The sequence below is a fragment of the Equus quagga genome, chromosome 18 (assembly GCF_021613505.1).
Source record: "Equus quagga isolate Etosha38 chromosome 18, UCLA_HA_Equagga_1.0, whole genome shotgun sequence".
Lineage (NCBI taxonomy): Eukaryota > Metazoa > Chordata > Mammalia > Perissodactyla > Equidae > Equus > Equus quagga.
This window is the reverse complement of record NC_060284.1, coordinates 35,815,441-35,832,912: the sequence shown is the minus strand read 5'-3', so window position 1 is coordinate 35,832,912 and position 17,472 is coordinate 35,815,441. Positions and strand designations below refer to the sequence as shown.

Here is a 17,472-nt window from a genome sequence, read left to right as displayed (position 1 = left end):
GCAGGCAGTAGGGAGCTACATTTTGCAGCATTATCTGCTCTCTGATTCCATCAATCACATACTTACAAACCATCTTTTAGTGTCAGTTACAACTTCTTATGACAGAATCTGTTGCCTGCATAGTTTCACTTGTTGTAATTGCAGAACAAGGATCTTATATTTTGTGTTGCCTTCGATTTGAAGTACGCTGACTCTTATGTAAAAGAAGTTTGTTAAAAAGTCATCAATACGAATATTTCCATGGGTGGGGGTCAGGACTAACAGTTGCTAAAGTCACACTGTGATTTTCATAAGAATATAATTTAGCATAGACAGATAAATGCCTTATCCTTGGTCCATAAAAAGGGTTGTTATTAAAATAGAGATAAAATTATATGAAAAAAGTAAATTCCCTTATTATTGAGTTTATAAATCATTTAGATGAGAGATTCAATTCAGAAATTACAGCTAAAAACGCTATCTCGGGAGTTTACTTAGGAAACGTGGTTATCAAAGGTAGATTAATTGCCAAAAGTTTATTAAAGTTTTTAAAAAAATTTTACTGGAAATATTGTAACCTTTAAATCTGGCACTGAAATATTTCACTGAATGGATGTATAATTTGGGAACACCTTCTAAAATTAGTTTAATTAAAAATTTATCCTTTCTTCTCAATTGAATTAAATCATGTCCTATTTCTAACTTCATATTTATTTAATCAAATTATCAATATTATGTTTTAGCATTATGGGTAAATATTAAGCTATGGAGTTTTAAACATACAAAATTATTTAGAATCCTGAAAAATAAATACCATTCATTATTAATTATTTTTGAACTCTATCATATTATCAAAACCAAACTTGCCCTATGGCTAGTAGCATGATTCTCTAATTCAAACCTATTCTATGTATATTTATTATTTCTCATTATTTAGGGACCTCCTGGCTTACCTGGTCTCAAAGGTGACCCCGGCTCTAAGGGTGAGAAGGTGAGAATAAAAGAATGTGTTATTACAATTTTGATATCTTAATAACAGAGGCATTAATTTTGCAGATTAAAATGACTCAAAAGGAAATTTCAAATATCTGTGTCATTCTAACCAGGGAAAAAGCTGTCAATCCTTAGCTTGCTAGATGAATTCAGAGAAAATAAAATATACAAAGTAATAGTGGAAAATGTACCAGAATTCAGTGTTATATTTTCTCAATGTCCCCTTGTAGGAACCATATGGAGAAAGCATATGGTTATACTAAAATAACTAATCAGAAAATAAACAGATGGGGTAGCAAAATGCCCATTTTTATGTTTTTAAACATGAAAATAAAAAATTTAAACTAGAATATCTTTCAAATACTAACTTGATCTCCCAGAAGGTATGCTGAGTTACACCAACAATTTTTAAAAAACAAGCCTTTTTAGAGTGGCATTCATATATTTTGGATTATTTTTGTCTCCAAATGTCTCTTACAGACTGCAGAATCTCTCTGAAGAATAGAAATAATTTTGTATAAAATAAGATGCTTGTTAAAATAATGAATTTTCAGTTGTTTATTTCACCACTATTACAAGTGGTCATGATTGGTCTTTTAGTTGACGGAATTCCCTTGAAGTAAATGAAACACTGAAGATGATATTTTTAGAAAGCATTTTGTTCTATAATACTCCCAACCCTTAGTACAGGTCTCTCTTAATGTAAGCAGTAAATGATCCTATTGGGTGAGGGGAAAGAGGTTCTTAATCCTGTATTCCATTTAGAAAGGGTTAACGTTTATCTACATTTTTTATGTCTCATAAATTCAATGTGCAACTATTTCATGACTATAATTTAATATATGGTTGAAATTTATATATTGTTAAAATTTCTGTTCTCTGCCTTACAAAGGGACATCCTGGTTTAATTGGCCTGATTGGTCCTCCAGGAGAACAAGGTGAAAAGGGTGACAGAGGACTCCCTGGAACTCAGGGATCTCCGGGAGCAAAGGGAGATGGAGTGAGTAAAGATATAAATTATTTTCCTGCTTCTTTCCAATCGTAAACACACACATACTTGCACACATTCCTTTAAACAAGACCAAGGAAGTGATTTAGAGTATCTTTATTCTAATTTCCTTCAGCCAATGATGTTTTCAAAAAGAAATTTATTTAACCTTAGAGTAAATAAATTAAGAATATGACTTATGTTACAAATCATAAAAATTACAGCTCAGTAGTTAATTACACAAACATTTATTGAGTCCCCCACACATACAACTCATTATTCTGAAGTCTGCAGGAATATAAAAATATGTATAGACATTACAGCAAAATTTTTTTAAAAAAACCCAATAGAGATTATCTTGCAAAAGTTATTTCTTAGATTCACAATGAAAAATTTGGGGCTATGCTTGTGTATTTTTGCATTTCTAAATTTTGCAATGTGTGTTGTTATGCAAAATGTGAAAATGGCATAACTGGGAAAAACTTTTTAATTTGCATGATTCTCTCTATAGGGAATTCCAGGTCCTGCTGGTCCCATAGGACCACCTGGTCCTCCAGGCTTACCGGTAAGTACAAGAAAAAAGAATTTTACAAAGTAAACTTATAAATACACCAAAGAGACACAAATTCTCCAGATTTTTATTTGTACCTTTGCCTTTGCATTTTCTAGGGTCCTCAAGGTCCAAAGGGTACCAAAGGGTCTACAGTAAGTACTTTTCTCATTGGCATTTTAATTTTTCAGTGAAGCCTACTCAAATACCTTGTTCTCTATTTATCTTCTTCTTTTTTCTTTCTAACAGGGACCTGCTGGCCAGAAAGGTGACAGTGGTCTTCCAGGGCCTCCTGGGCCTCCAGTAAGTAACAAGAATGATGTTCTGGCCATTAACATTCTGAGACTGCAAATAATTTCCTGAATTTATAAGAAAGATGAAAAAGCACATTCTGTCAAAGTGCTGATTTTCTACGAAATAGCAATTACATTAATTAAGTAATCAGGTCTACATGCCAAGACTTGTCTTTTAGTTGGTTTCACTCTTTGAATATAGAGATACCTTAACTACATATTCTAATAATCTTGTTTTTATTAGTTTTTCAAGAAAATCATATATTTTTATGTCACATTTTCATGAAAGCAACTGGTTGCATGCCACAAAGATACATTTATACCTGACACTAGGAATAAAGACAAAAGTTCAGATGCTTGGCATTTTTTTCCTACTGCATATAATTATAATAATAAAAGCAATAATAGTTACCATTTAGTAATACTGACATTTTCCAGGCTTCACACAACCACTAAATGATAGATCCATGTAAAAGAAAATTTGGTCTCCTTTGTTGAGCTTGTTTCTAAACTATGTGTGTATTAGTTTGCCAAGTCTGCCATAATAAAGTACCACAAACCAGGTGGCTTAAACGACAGGAATGCATTGTCTAACAGTTCTAGAGACCACAAGTCCTAGAGCAAAGTGTTGTTGGTCCTTCTGAGGGCTGTGTGGGAGAGATCTGCTCAGACCTCTCTCCTGGGCTTGTAGACGGCGGTTTCCTCCTTGTGTCTCTTCACATCCTCTTCTGTCTATGCATGTCTCTGCGCTCAAACTTTCCCTTTTTGTAAGGTTACCAGTCATACTGGAATAGGACCTACCCTAATGCCCTCATTTTTACTTAACTAGTTATGTCTACAGTGACCCAACTTTCAATCTTATTCTGAGGTACTGGTGCTTAGGATTCCTATAAATGAATTTTTGTGGGACACAATTCAACCCATAAGAATATGGATTAACTATTTGATGTAGAGCTACTCTTATACATGTGTAAATTCAAGTCTGGTTGTATTTCTTTTAAGTTTGTTAATTTATAAAGATTTAAGTTATAAATATTTGAAACAAACTAATGCATATTTTTAAAAGTTTAATATTTCATTATATAAATTATAATCAACACAATAGACAACTCATTAGATAGCACAAGAACTTTAAAATGGTGTTTTAATCTTCAGAGACTAAAATCTAATAGTAGAGATAGACCATGTAAATTAGAACTAATTAATAAATAATAAAAACGTATAAAACATATGTCTACACAAATCTGTGCTATATTACTTGTATAGAAAAAGGTTCAGAAATCATCTAATTGTCTGCCTACCTCAATATCTCCAATAGATTCTTTTTAAAAGAACTTACAAAGTGTATATACAAGGAAATATATATATACACGTATATATAGTAGCAATTAGAGAAAACATTGAAAGTAGGGAAGACATTGAAAAGCTAAATCAACTATAGTTGTTTTTATAACAATGACATAACCAATAATAACTAATATCTGCAGTATGTTTTACCTTAGTAAACGATTACATACACATGATCTCTTTTACAGGGTCCCCCTGGTGAAGTCATTCAGCCTTTACCAATCTTGTCACCCAAAAAAACAAGAAGACATACTGAAAGCATGCAAGCAGACACAGGTGATAATATTCTTGATTACTCTGATGGAATGGAGGAAATATTTGGTTCCCTCAATTCCCTGAAACAAGACATCGAGCATATGAAGTTTCCAATGGGTACTCAGACCAACCCAGCCCGAACTTGCAAAGACCTGCAACTAAGCCATCCTGATTTCCCAGATGGTATGTTAATAATACATGACAGAGCAAATGTACTGAGCCTCTAAGTTACTGAGGTGCATTGTCAGCTCATTAATTCTAGTTAAATGTTTAATATTGTCTCTAAATAAAACTAAAGCAAATGATTATTAATTCCAGTCTTGTAGACGGAAAAAGTCATTGACCCTGTGTAATTCAAGGACTGCTTTGGAAAATCCTTGTCTTTTAAACAAGATTTCATTAAATTATGACAAGATCACTTTTGGATGATTGTAGATAACACAAATGCATTTTGCCTTGTAACAACTATCATAGAATGAGTTTTATGTGTGCACACAAATGTGCATATTACTAGATAATTATTTATATCCTATATCTTAACTTACTTTACATTAATTTGAGTAAAATTAACATGATTAAGTAGCATAACTGAATCATATTTGATGTATCAGTTCGGCAATGATTCGGTAAACAGAATATTTAAGAATTAGGATGGCTTGAGGCAAAAATGTATTTCATTGATCCACAAATAACCAGAACACCTGTGAAAATTTATTTGTACTAATAATCTGGATAATTTATTATACCTACTATTTAACAAAACCTTTACATACCCTTCTGAGAAGGAAATAGTTTCAAGTATCCTAAGTTAGTTGACCAAACTCATACAATTACTAAACTAACAGGGGACAGATCTTTATCTGATTTTGAATCTCCCACTTTATGTGGAAATGCTTTGCCACTCTTTTTACTCTCAGGACAATATTATTTTGCATTATCAATCATATAGTGAATGTTATGATGGAGATCTAAATAACTCGGTACAGATAGAAAAGTTTAATGCAATTCCAAAACAACCACCACCATAAGGAAAGAATGTCGTAAAATCCTATCTTAATCCAGCACAGCCTGTTAAAACTGAAACACAGGTAGTTATTAAGGATCCTATACAAACTGATATCCAAGGTCTTCAAATTTATAATGTGTTTATTCAAAAAAGATATGTTTAGTTCGATATCAATTCAGTGATTTATAAGGAGAATGACGCAGACTTCTGATCTAGGTGACTAAGGTAATCATGCATAATTGAAAATCAAACGTAAGAGATGACAGCATGTACTGAGTTATAAAACAACATATGATTCATTAGAACCTGAGCAGTCAAGAAAAATTTTGTAAATTTTGGGAATGGAAAGCTCATTGTGGACTATAATTCCCTGTGGCTTCCATATAATAACTAGCTTTATTAATTCTTTAATGTGTTAATTAATTACGTTTACTCATTTATTTATTTAGCAGTGCCACGCACTATTCTTCATGCAGAGATTCACAGATAAACAGAAGAGATGATGGCCTCAAGCTACTATTATCTAATAATGGAGACAGGAAAATCATAAGTATTAATAATAGCATATTATGACAGATATTATGAAGAAAACTGGTTATTTAGATAATTACGATAATTCCATTTTGGGTAAATAGGATGTTAACATTTGAGGAGGTGACATTTAAGCCGAAGAGATAAAGATAAAGCTGAAGCTTAAAGAGTTAGCCAGTCATATGAAGAATCAAAACAGTATTCCAGGCAGAGGAGATGGGATATTTGCAAAACTTTAATACAATAAGAGCTTATTGTCTTCAAAGGACTGAAAGTAAGCCTTTATGGCTGAAAAATAGTGAGCAAAGTGGAAAAAGACTTGAAGTGATTTGGAAGGAAGCAAGATAGAATCAAAGGAGGCTTGGTTAAGAAGATGTCAGACTAATCTAAGCAAGAGATTATGGTGGCCTGATTTAGGGATGTGATGTAGAAATAGGAGATGAATAAATCAGAGACAAATTGAATATGGTATCCACAGTATACTGAATTTATTGAACAAAGGTATCTTAGTAATTAAGCTATTAATATGTTATTTAAAAGAATATATAATGACAGTGTTAACTGAATCAAACAAAATAAAAATAATGCTTACCATGTAATTCAAAATTTATACATTCCTAAAAACCATAAGAAATAGCAAAAATTAAGAGTGATTATTCTGGTTGGTAAAACCTTGGATGATTTTTGTTTTCTTGTATATTTTTTTCTGAGAATTTGAATTTGTTCCAGATGTGAATTTGTTAATGGTGTAATCCAAAAAAGTGTAAATGTTTTTGTTAAATAACACATTTCGAGTTACTGACATATAGTAGAAGCTTAGTGTCTATTAGAGTACTTTCCCTGTTTATACACACTGGTAGCAAAAGTTAAAGCAGATTGGCATTGGATTCTCAAAATTTTAAAATGTTAAAAGTTCATAACCAGCGGATTGACATAGTTCAAAATCATATTTGAAAGGAAGTGACAGCATGAAAAATGGTGGGAGGGAAGCAAAGTAATCATACATGTATATCAATTCTGACTCCCAATAATGCTCATTAACAAAACCATGTTGTTATTTATCTAAAGAATATCTTATGTTACTCCCAGTACTAACCATCTTTACTCACCGAACAGGAAATTAATGATCATGGTCATTCACATGATAAGATTTGTTTTGCACCATTTAGATAATGGCACTAATAGCAAACTGCATTTAAATATATAAAATAGACCTTCTTAGGATCCCATTCAAAGGGAGAGTGCATTTACTACAAAAGAAGTTTTTCCTATAAAGTAGTACAAAAGTATGATCCTTGAGGCTAGGTAGATAACTATCACCTCCATTATTACAGATGTATAAACCAAGAAAAATATATTAATCACTATACTCAGATTACTTAAGTAGTAAATAATACATATGGGATTTAGGGTTGAGTATGTGTGATTCCAATGTACATGCAATTTATTACACAGATAAATAAAATGTTAATATTTGAGGAGGTGCTATTTAAGCTGAAACCTAAAAGTAATAGGCATGATAAGAATTAAAGAGGGTGTTCCAAGCAGAGTGCATGGGGGCATTTGCAGAGCTTTGAGGCAGACAAGACAAGGGATCACTGTTTAACTATTCAAACATATACCCCCGTATGACCAAAAGCATAAAAGGAATTCATCTAGGAAAAGGTCCGTGAATATTCACTTTTCCTTATTTCTCTAATAAAATTTGATATATAATACATTTGATTTTTTTTCCTGCTTTTTCTCCCCAAATCCCCCCAGTACATAGTTGTATATTTTAGTTGTGGGTCGTTCTATGTGTGGCATGTGGGATGCTGCCTCAGCGTGGCCTGACAAGCCGTGCCATGTCCGTGCCCAGGATCCAAACCAGTAAAACCCTGGGCCGCCTGAAGTGGAGCGCATGAACTTAACGACTCAGCCCTGAGCCGGCCCCTGATTTTTGATATAAATATATTTTTATATGATATATTTCTTTTCCTCCTTCTAGGTGAATATTGGATTGATCCTAACCAAGGTTGCTCAGGAGATTCCTTCAAAGTTTACTGTAATTTCACGTCTGGTGGCGAGACTTGCATTTATCCAGACAGAAAATCTGAGGGAGTAAGTGCCAATCTGTTTTGTGGTGACTGTTGACAGTTTCTGCCATGTTTTTGCAACATTGAACTAAACAGGAAAATTATACTGTCATATTTTCATTTATCTGCTTTTCTTACAGGGTAATTAGAGCGTTTCATTTGCATAAACATGAATAAGGCACCAAAGTGATGCAGAGAGTTAACAAATACTTCTCTTCTTTATTTTTTACCCAGATGTATTCTTTATGCACCTGCTTGCTCTCTAAAATTCTATCTCTTTCCATGACACAGCGCAGCTGATTCTCAGTTTTTAGTGCATGTATAATATTCTTCATTCCCATTGCCACGTGGTAAAATTCACAGCTGTATATTATGCTCAAAATATACAATTTTATGAAGAATTCATCTTTTACATAAGATAACAGTATTCTCTGGACTTGTGTATTTTTTAAATGTTTAATCTCTTCAAACACATTTCTTGATGTTTCACCTAGCAGTATCAATATATTTGAGTTCTATCTTTAAAGCTAAAGGCAAATTATTAATAAAAGGAAAAATGTTTTACTAGCATAATTATATTCTCCAAACGTTTTCTATGTGGGAAATTTCACTTTTATTTGTGTTCTTTTAATAAATTACATCCTCTTAGTAAATGGTCTGGGCATACAGAGGCACAGAAACTCTTTAAGGCAGCTTCATGTGTGGCTACTCTCTTGAGGAGAGAAGTTAAGTTTGTAAGCAAAGGATGGGCAGTGAGGGCAGAAGACAAAGCAACTTCTGTTTCCCAGCCCCTCGACATGTGGCGAAGCAAAATAAAGCTCCTCTAGCCCCCAAAGAAATGTGGGAAAATGGAAAATGCCTCTTCTTACACTGATTACTCAAATTCCCTATAGTGAGGCTTTACATACCCTTATATTTTGCTGATTTTTCAAAGCAAAACAATAAATGCAGATCTATAACAGATTCTAAACATTCTTCCTAGCAAGAAATGATTAGGCTTGCTTTTTGCCAGTGACTTTTCTATAGCATCTCGCCCTTAGTGGCTGGCTGGATACTGTCAGGATGCCTCCCTTGACTGTGGAATACTGATGGAACCTGCCTGGATGGCTGATGCCAAGGCATTTCAAGGGTTTCCTTTGCAAAGGGTTACCTAAGTGTTCCACCAGTGTCCACTACAGCCCTTAGTATGCCCTTGCTGGGTTATTTTCCCACCTTCTTCTTTTTGAGCAGTTAAAGAAAACAGGAAGAAAATGACTCGATCTTCACTAAATGAGAACTCACAGGATCTATGTCAAATTTTGTTCTTTATCTCATTCTGTGTAATCCGTGGTAGACCATTTTAAAAGCTCTTTAGCATCTTAGTCTTATTGAAGATTACTGATATATACATAAACAATATTGCTCATAATTTTTCCCTACATTCTAATTTTCCTGTTCCTTTGCAACAGGTGAGAATTTCATCATGGCCAAAGGAGAAACCAGGAAGCTGGTTTAGTGAATTTAAGAGAGGAAAACTGGTATGTTATTACCTAAACATGAAATGCTTTATCCTGAACTTTACAAATGAAGCTCAAATTATATATCTGTAGACCTTGACTGTGAAAGTCTAAATTATACTAAGCAGGATTCCGTGTGTTCTCTGGTTTGCTCATCTATGTCTCTTAGTCCACTACGGTATTTTAGAGAAGTCTAAAATTTTTGTATCGAAATAAATGGAAATATGCCCAATTTACTAAAATAATATGATCAAATAAAATATGCATTGTATTAAATACTTGAGATAGACATCATAAAAATGGATTATGTTAGAAATATCAGGTACAGAGCATATATTATCTATTTAGTGTCTCTGACTCCAAATATTTCATTTTCTTTTTGCTTGAAACCTAATTTATTCTTTGTTTTCCATTTCAACAAAAACATTTGGAATATGAAATATTTTTTCTGATTGTTACATTTGGTGATAAAATGAACTGACTGGCCTGACCCTTTATTTTTATTATAGCACAAGTTTACTTAGATATTTCCATACAATTACCAGTTCACTGTTCATAATTTTCTAGAGATATTTTAAGATTGGGTGCCAAAACTAAATTTGTATTTAAAAACTGTTTTAAAGTATATATGTTTAAAATATTAATTAGAATGTATTCAAATTAAAGTTTCTCACTTATCCAGATAATTTTTCAATTTAATGTTCTTTTAAAAAGTCATTATTTTTCATTGCTGACCATTTTTGCAGTCATTATCCTATGCAAACCCACAACAACTTTTCGTAAAGTTTTTCACTGGATGTAATTCTCTAGTTCAGTCTTTAAGTTGTATATTAAACATCCATGTTACATTTTTATCTATGTATGTGTCAAAAATTACATACACAGAACTGTGTGTAGGGTTTTATTTGTTTTGTTTTTCTTAGAATACATTTTCCTAATAGTTTTGTTCTCCAACCTTACGAGGATCCTCATCATCTGAACTGTTAATCAGTAAGGATTAAGTAAAATCAACAATAAGGAAGAAAGTCATAGATAACTGCCTTTACACTGACTTAATCTATAATCTGGTGAATTCCTTAATTATTTTTTTTAAATCTAGGTTTATTTCTTTCAGCTGACCCCAGATATTTCAATTATATCCAATAAAACAGTTTACGAATTTGATAAAAGAGACAGTTTTTAGTAATTTGCAATTAAGACTATTTTTTTGCTTGAAATACAGAGTAAATATTTACTGACTCAACAAATAATCACTTGCATTGTCTCAGGCATTATGCTGGGTGCTGGTGAAACAGTGGTGAATAAGCACATTACTTAAGAATGGACAAACGGGCAGGTTTGTACTGAAAATCAGACCAAAAAGACCGTAGAAGACTATGACCTCAAAATGAAAAATGCAGGAATAATGTTTAAAGATTTGGGTTAGGTAGACATACTATGAAATTTTTTAAAGGAATAGGCAAAATTCAACAACATAAAAATAGTTAACCTTTGCATTGCACTGAGATTCTTGAGTTTTCATTGTTTCACTATTCTACCACTCTAATATTTAAAAAGATAGAAAATATCATGAAAGATTGGAAACAAAAGCATTTTCTTTTTGCAACCTTTACTGATTAGGGAACTGAAACATGGAAATAAAGTGATGTTTTTCAAAGATAAGTACTGCTTACAGTAACCCAGGTGGAAGTACAATCTTGATTTCATAAAATCCTGTCCCTAGGTCTTCTGACTCTCCATGCATACTTTCTTTCATTAAGTTAAAATGGGTCTGTTGAGTAATCTGCATGCTTCTGGATTACAGTTCCCTCTGCATAATAATTTTATTTTTATATAACATAAAAGAGGAAAAGAGTCTTTACATATCTTTTTAATCTTTCATTCCCAGCTTTCATATTTAGATGTTGAAGGCAATTCCATTAACATGGTGCAAATGACATTCCTGAAACTGCTGACTGCCTCTGCTCGGCAAAATTTCACCTACAACTGTCACCAGTCAGTAGCCTGGTATGATGTGTCATCGGGAAGCTACGACAAAGCACTTCGATTCCTGGGATCAAATGATGAGGAGATGTCCTATGACAATAACCCTTACATCAAAGCGCTGTACGATGGCTGTGCGGTGAGTAAGATCTCCGCTTGCCTTCTCTCACAGAGGGGAGAGGCAGCACGGAAGCATCTCAGCTTGGCCTGACTCAGATTTCTCTCATGAAATGCGTGTCAGGGGTTATTAAGATTTGATGCTTAACATTGACATATTAAAATATATATTAGAAACTGCTAATGTTCACACACACAAACAGAAACTCTGAAACATACATGTAGACATTTTTAAAGCTATAACAGAAGGTAATCTGGATCATGTGTTATTTTTATGGACTTACTCCTGACATTTGATTAGTATTACAGCTAATTATTCTTGAAGTGAAGAAAAAATCAGAAACTTTGTTTCATTTGCCTCCTTAATCTGAGATTCTAAAGTGAGAGCTAAAGGAATCATTATTATACTGTTTATGCCATGGATTATTCTGATTCCTGTGTTTGGGTTATGAGGGGCTTGTTCATTGGTACTATGTAACACCAGTTTAGGACATTATGCTTGTTTTTGTTATTTTTCTCTTCTGGAACGATCTTTTTCACACATATGGGAATTCCACATAAGAAAATGAGCCCATAGAGCACCCTAAAAAGCTGATTGTTTTAGCCAAGTGTTGATGACTGAAGAGAAGTCACAATTACAAATAAATAGGCCCATGCCTTCAACAAAGTGATAGAGGACAAGTAGATGAAAGAAGAGAAAATGGAACAAATTAAAGGAACAAGTGTTTTGGAAGGATTTCCCAATAGTAATATATTGATGATTATTTACAAAACTAATATAAGCAGCAAAAATGTTTTGACTCCTCCTACATTATAATTCCTATACTATATTCAAAGTTTTCTTAAGAAAATTTGACTACATATATCTTAATTATAATTATAATGGTAAGTATGGTTTTTACGTAGGGTATGACCCAATATCAACATCAATTTCCTTTCCTTCTTTTTTTTTCCCCCGAGGTAGCTTGTAACCTGCCTGAACATAGAGAGTTTTTTGGGTTTTTTCAGGGGAAGATTAGCCCTAAGCTAACATCTGTTGCCAATCTTCCTCCTTTTTCTTCCTTGTTCTCCCTCAAAACCCCAGTACATAGCTGTGTATAGTTTTAAATTCTTCTAGTTCTTCTATGCGATCTGCCACCACAGCATGGCTACTAACAGATGCGTGGTGCGAGTTCGCACCCGGGAATTGAACCCGGGCTGCCAAAGTGGAACGTGCCCAATTTTAACTGCTAGGCCATCAGGGCTGGCTCTCAACATCAATTTTCATAGTAAACTGTTTTTATCAACTCAATAAGATTCTCTGCAAGTCTGCAATATATCAGAGTATTATAGTTGAGTAATTACAGCTAAATATTAAATGTAATTGTTAACATTGTTCAATTTTTTAAAAATTGTTCAAAATTTAAAACTAACATGTCATCAGTGATAGCAAGCAGAGTTAATTATTACATAGAGGGGCCACCCCGTGGCTGAGTGGTTAAGTTTGCATGTTCCGCTTCGGCAGCCAGGGGTTTCGCCACTTCGGATCCTGGGTGTGCACATGGCACCACTCAGGCCACGCTGAGGCGGCATCCCACATGCCACAAGGAGAAGGACCCACAACTGAAATATACAACTGTGTACTTGGGGGATTTGGGGAGAAAAAGCAGAAAAAAAAAAAGGAGATTGGCAACAGTTGTTAGCTGAGGTGCCAATCTTTAAAAAAAACATTATTACATAGATAACAGCAAATTTTTCTTTTTTGCTCTCTTCTTTCTTAGCTTCTTACCTCCATTCAGAGGCTTAAGAAAAAAATAGCGTGTATGTTAAAAATATGAAATGATTGTATAACTTTTTATTTCTGCTTAACTTTACAGTCCAGAAAAGGCTATGAAAAGACTGTGATTGAAATCAACACACCGAAAATTGATCAAGTACCTATTGTTGATGTAATGATCAACGACTTTGGTGATCAGAATCAGAAGTTTGGATTTGAAGTTGGTCCTGTTTGTTTTCTTGGCTAAGATTAGGACAAAGAACATAAGAAATCAACAGAAATTATACCTTGGTGCCACCAATCCATTTTATGCCACATGCAAGTTTTGAATAAGGATAATATAGAAAACAACTTGCTAAGTATATGTGTACCAATTAGGAAATACTGATGCCCTTGCGGGGGCAGAATCACATGACAAAAGGTTTGAAAATCATAAAAATATAAGATAGTGTGGCTGAGATGGAAACAGGCCTTATTTTTTATTCCCCATTTTCATCTCTTCTTTCCCTATTTGGATTTCTTTGGTGCTATAGAAAAAGAAAAGAGAGAAAAATATATATTCATAAAAGATATGGTGCTCATTCCCATCCATTAAGGATGTGCTAAAACAGTGTGTTTAATAAATTGTAATTATTTTGTGTACAGCTCTATACTGTCCATTTCCAAAACTTGCACGTGCCTCTGAATTCCATCTGACTCTAACTTTATGACAATTGCAGAACTATGATGGCAATAAATATATGTATGATGAAAAAATAAAGTTGTAATTTCTGATGACTCTAATTCCCTTTCTTTGATTAATAATAAAATGCCTTTGTATATATTGATGTTGAAGAGTTCAATTATTTGATGTCGCCAAGAAATTTCTCAGAGGGCAAAAACCCGGAAGACGTTCGGAAGCACACTCCGATCAGCTCTTCTCTGCTGACAGTAACTTTGCTGAATTTCAGCCGGAAATATCATGCATTTGATGCTTTATTCAATGCTATACCTCAACCTTTTTCTTTTCAGAGTCCAGGATTTCACAGGATACCTGTATATATGGAAAATAAGCAAGTTTATATTTTTGGACAGGAAAATGTGTATGAGAATTTTAACACAGTGATGCCTCCATCAAGCAAACAATCATGTACAATTTTTCTAACTACCTTATCGCATCTCATCGTTTTCAGTGTGCTTCAATCATGCAGGTTAATATTAACAGATGAAACTAAACAATTATTTATGAATTTGTGCATTGTTAGATTTTTTAATCAATCAACTTCTTGAATTTGATTCTAAGTTGCATATTATAATAGTCTCAAATATTATTTAACCTGCGCCTGCCCAACAAATATTATTTCTTTTCTTCAGGATAATATCATACATTATTTGACCTACGTAATTGCTAAAGAATATGTGGGTGGACTGTTACTAACAGTGCTTGTTTTAAAACTCATGCTTATTGAAAACAATCAAAACATTTTTTTCCATTAAGGTATTTTCTTTCAGGTAGCTTGAAATAGCAGTAAAATTTAAAAATTACAAACTGAACTTTGTATCTATTTTAAGTAATATATGTAAGACTTGAAAATAAATGTTTTATTATTCCTTATATGAAGTGTTAAATTAATTGATACCAGATTCCACTGGAACATTTTCAACTGATAATTTATCACAAAAGAGTATACCTGTAATATTGAAATTAAAACGTGAACATTTGTCATTCAGAAGTTCCTTTATTTTTGAAATCAAGTTTGTAAATGTCCTTTCAAGAAGGGAAATATGAATCGTATAAATAAACTCAAGTCTTGTCTACCTGGATTGGTCACTCTCTTTCTTAAGTAGATTCCAAATTACTCTCTGTTGCAGAAAAGGCTTTCAATTCTGTTTCTTGACCATCCAGATTAGAATAGTTTCACCATTTTGAATAAGAGTGTTATCCTTCAGAGATAAGTTGTTTAAATTCTGCATGTGTCTAAAATAAAAACACCACATGGCAATAGTCTATCTACAAAATAAAGATAGGTTATATTTAAAATTTCAAAGAGATATCTTTTTATAATTAAATATTTTACAAAGTCCCAGACATAGGTTCAGAATCTCAATGTCAGAAATATTTCCAGATTTTTTCATTTGAAGTATAGTCTCTAAATCATACATAAATTAATATCATTAATCAAGAGAGATTCTATGCATCAGACAATTTACTTTAATGAATGTATGGATAGCTATAAGGGATAATATTTTGTACATTGGCCAGCATTGGGAAATCTGCATTATTTTTCCATTTAAATAAAATAGCCTCATATTTGGCACTCAATAAAATTAATGAATAAATAACTGAATTGCCTATCCTTATCTATTCCTTTCATTGTGTGTATATGGCCTTCTGCATAGCATCAGATTTTTTTCTCTCCCTTATAATTGATTTAATCTAGACAAAAGGAAGCTCAATAGAATAGGAAAAAGCATATTACATGACATTTTAGTCCTGGCCAAAGCATAAATAACTTATTCATGTGTAAACTATGGAGAATAATATTGATCTTGCAGGCATGGGTAGATCGTGGGCCTGATGAACATAAAATTTAGCATAACTCTTTTTAGGAAAACTGATACATAACTGCAATACAAAATAGATACAAAAGATACTTTTTAGAGTGAGTAAAGAGATTACAACAAATTATTAATTTAAAAAATTAAGTGAAAATCCCACCCTGAAAGTATCAGAAAATTCAGGAAAATATCAATGTTTTTATTAGTTAATTCTCTGAAATACTTCTGCAATATGTGTAGCATGTGTTTCTTTTTTTGCTTGCAATCTCTGAGGTCCTCTTCATATGAGAATTTTACAGTTTAATTTCCAACAGAAAGAATAAGTTTCTCTAACGTTAGATTAAAAAATGTTTCTCGTTATTAATAGCTTAGAGATGTCCCTCTCAGTTTCACATCTTGTTATTGGTAAGTATTATAAAAATTTTAGGTTTTAAATTTAGGAGAAGCTCTGTTACATTCCTTTCATATATACACTATAAATTTGTGAAAAATTTTCCACAGACTAGCTTCTGATTCCATATGTCTTATAACTTGTTTCTCTCCTACTACCAATAGAGTTCAGGTTCTGGGCAAGACAGATGCATGCCGTGGTACAAACTCTGTCCTTAGACCTTTTTCGTTATCATAACATAGTGAGTGATAAAATTATTCCAGAAAGCCATTCTTATACTAAGATTACAGGTATTAATTATTCATAAATATTAACTGCAAGCCATATAAGTATACCTCGTCATGTAAAGATAGTCCACAAACCGCGAATAAATGAATCCCTAATTGAATTTACTCCTTGCTGGCTCCTTCCACACCACTCAACACAAGAAAGAATGCCAAAGAGAAGATGGAGTGGAAAGACAATATTCTTAACTGATCATGGTTAAAGAATCTTACTTTGGCAAATTTTACCAATCACGTGACCATGTGAACAAATTTCTAGGAATTCTCCCAATGTCTTAGAAACCCATTGAAGAGAAGGGTCCTGAAGATTAAGCTTTATTTGTTTCACAGTAAATAGTCCTCTGCATGCTGGATAATTGCAAAATAAATGAGTTAATTAAGGGCCTATCAGATTGATACGTACTAAGAGCTAAATAAATAGCTGCTACTGCTCTCGATTTCCACCATAGCATGAATTCTTCTCTAAAATGTAGCTAATAACACATGTGCTACCAGCCTCACAGAACTTTTATAAAGATTTAATCTTTAAAAAGTAAAACATTATATAAATTGCATGATCACAGAGGTCTAACCCATCAGACTCACATAAAACACAAGCTCCATAAATGATTTGCAAAGGATACAAAAAAAGGAGTAGTAGCATAATCCACATAAATATCCAGGAACCTCCCAAGTTCGTCAGACACAGCTTCTTAAGTCTCCTTTTACCAAGAGTGTTTTGCTCTCCACAAGGATGAGTTTAGTAGGGATAAGTGTCTCTCAAATGTTAGACTTTGCTAGTCCCACATCTCTGTGTGCTGGTTATATAACTAATGATCCCTCAGGGCAGCTGAAGCTCTGAGATGCAGAGACTGCAGGATTATTTACAATGTGAAATCTTTCAGCAAAAT

General features: G+C 33.1%; 1 protein-coding gene across 1 annotated transcript in view; it reads left to right on the top strand.

Moving 5' to 3' along the window:
* The window catches only part of COL11A1 (collagen type XI alpha 1 chain), a 195,556-nt gene extending 181,366 nt beyond the window's left edge, over positions 1–14,190 (top strand). The window contains exons 58-67 of the mRNA XM_046645774.1: positions 917–970; positions 1,865–1,972; positions 2,472–2,525; positions 2,630–2,665; positions 2,760–2,813; positions 4,339–4,588; positions 7,930–8,042; positions 9,466–9,534; positions 11,402–11,635; positions 13,470–14,190. Of these exons, the coding sequence (XP_046501730.1) occupies positions 917–970; positions 1,865–1,972; positions 2,472–2,525; positions 2,630–2,665; positions 2,760–2,813; positions 4,339–4,588; positions 7,930–8,042; positions 9,466–9,534; positions 11,402–11,635; positions 13,470–13,616 (1,119 nt within the window). The 3' untranslated portion in view covers positions 13,617–14,190. The remainder of the gene's footprint in view (positions 1–916; positions 971–1,864; positions 1,973–2,471; positions 2,526–2,629; positions 2,666–2,759; positions 2,814–4,338; positions 4,589–7,929; positions 8,043–9,465; positions 9,535–11,401; positions 11,636–13,469) is intronic.
* The last annotated feature ends 3,282 nt before the right edge of the window (positions 14,191–17,472 follow it).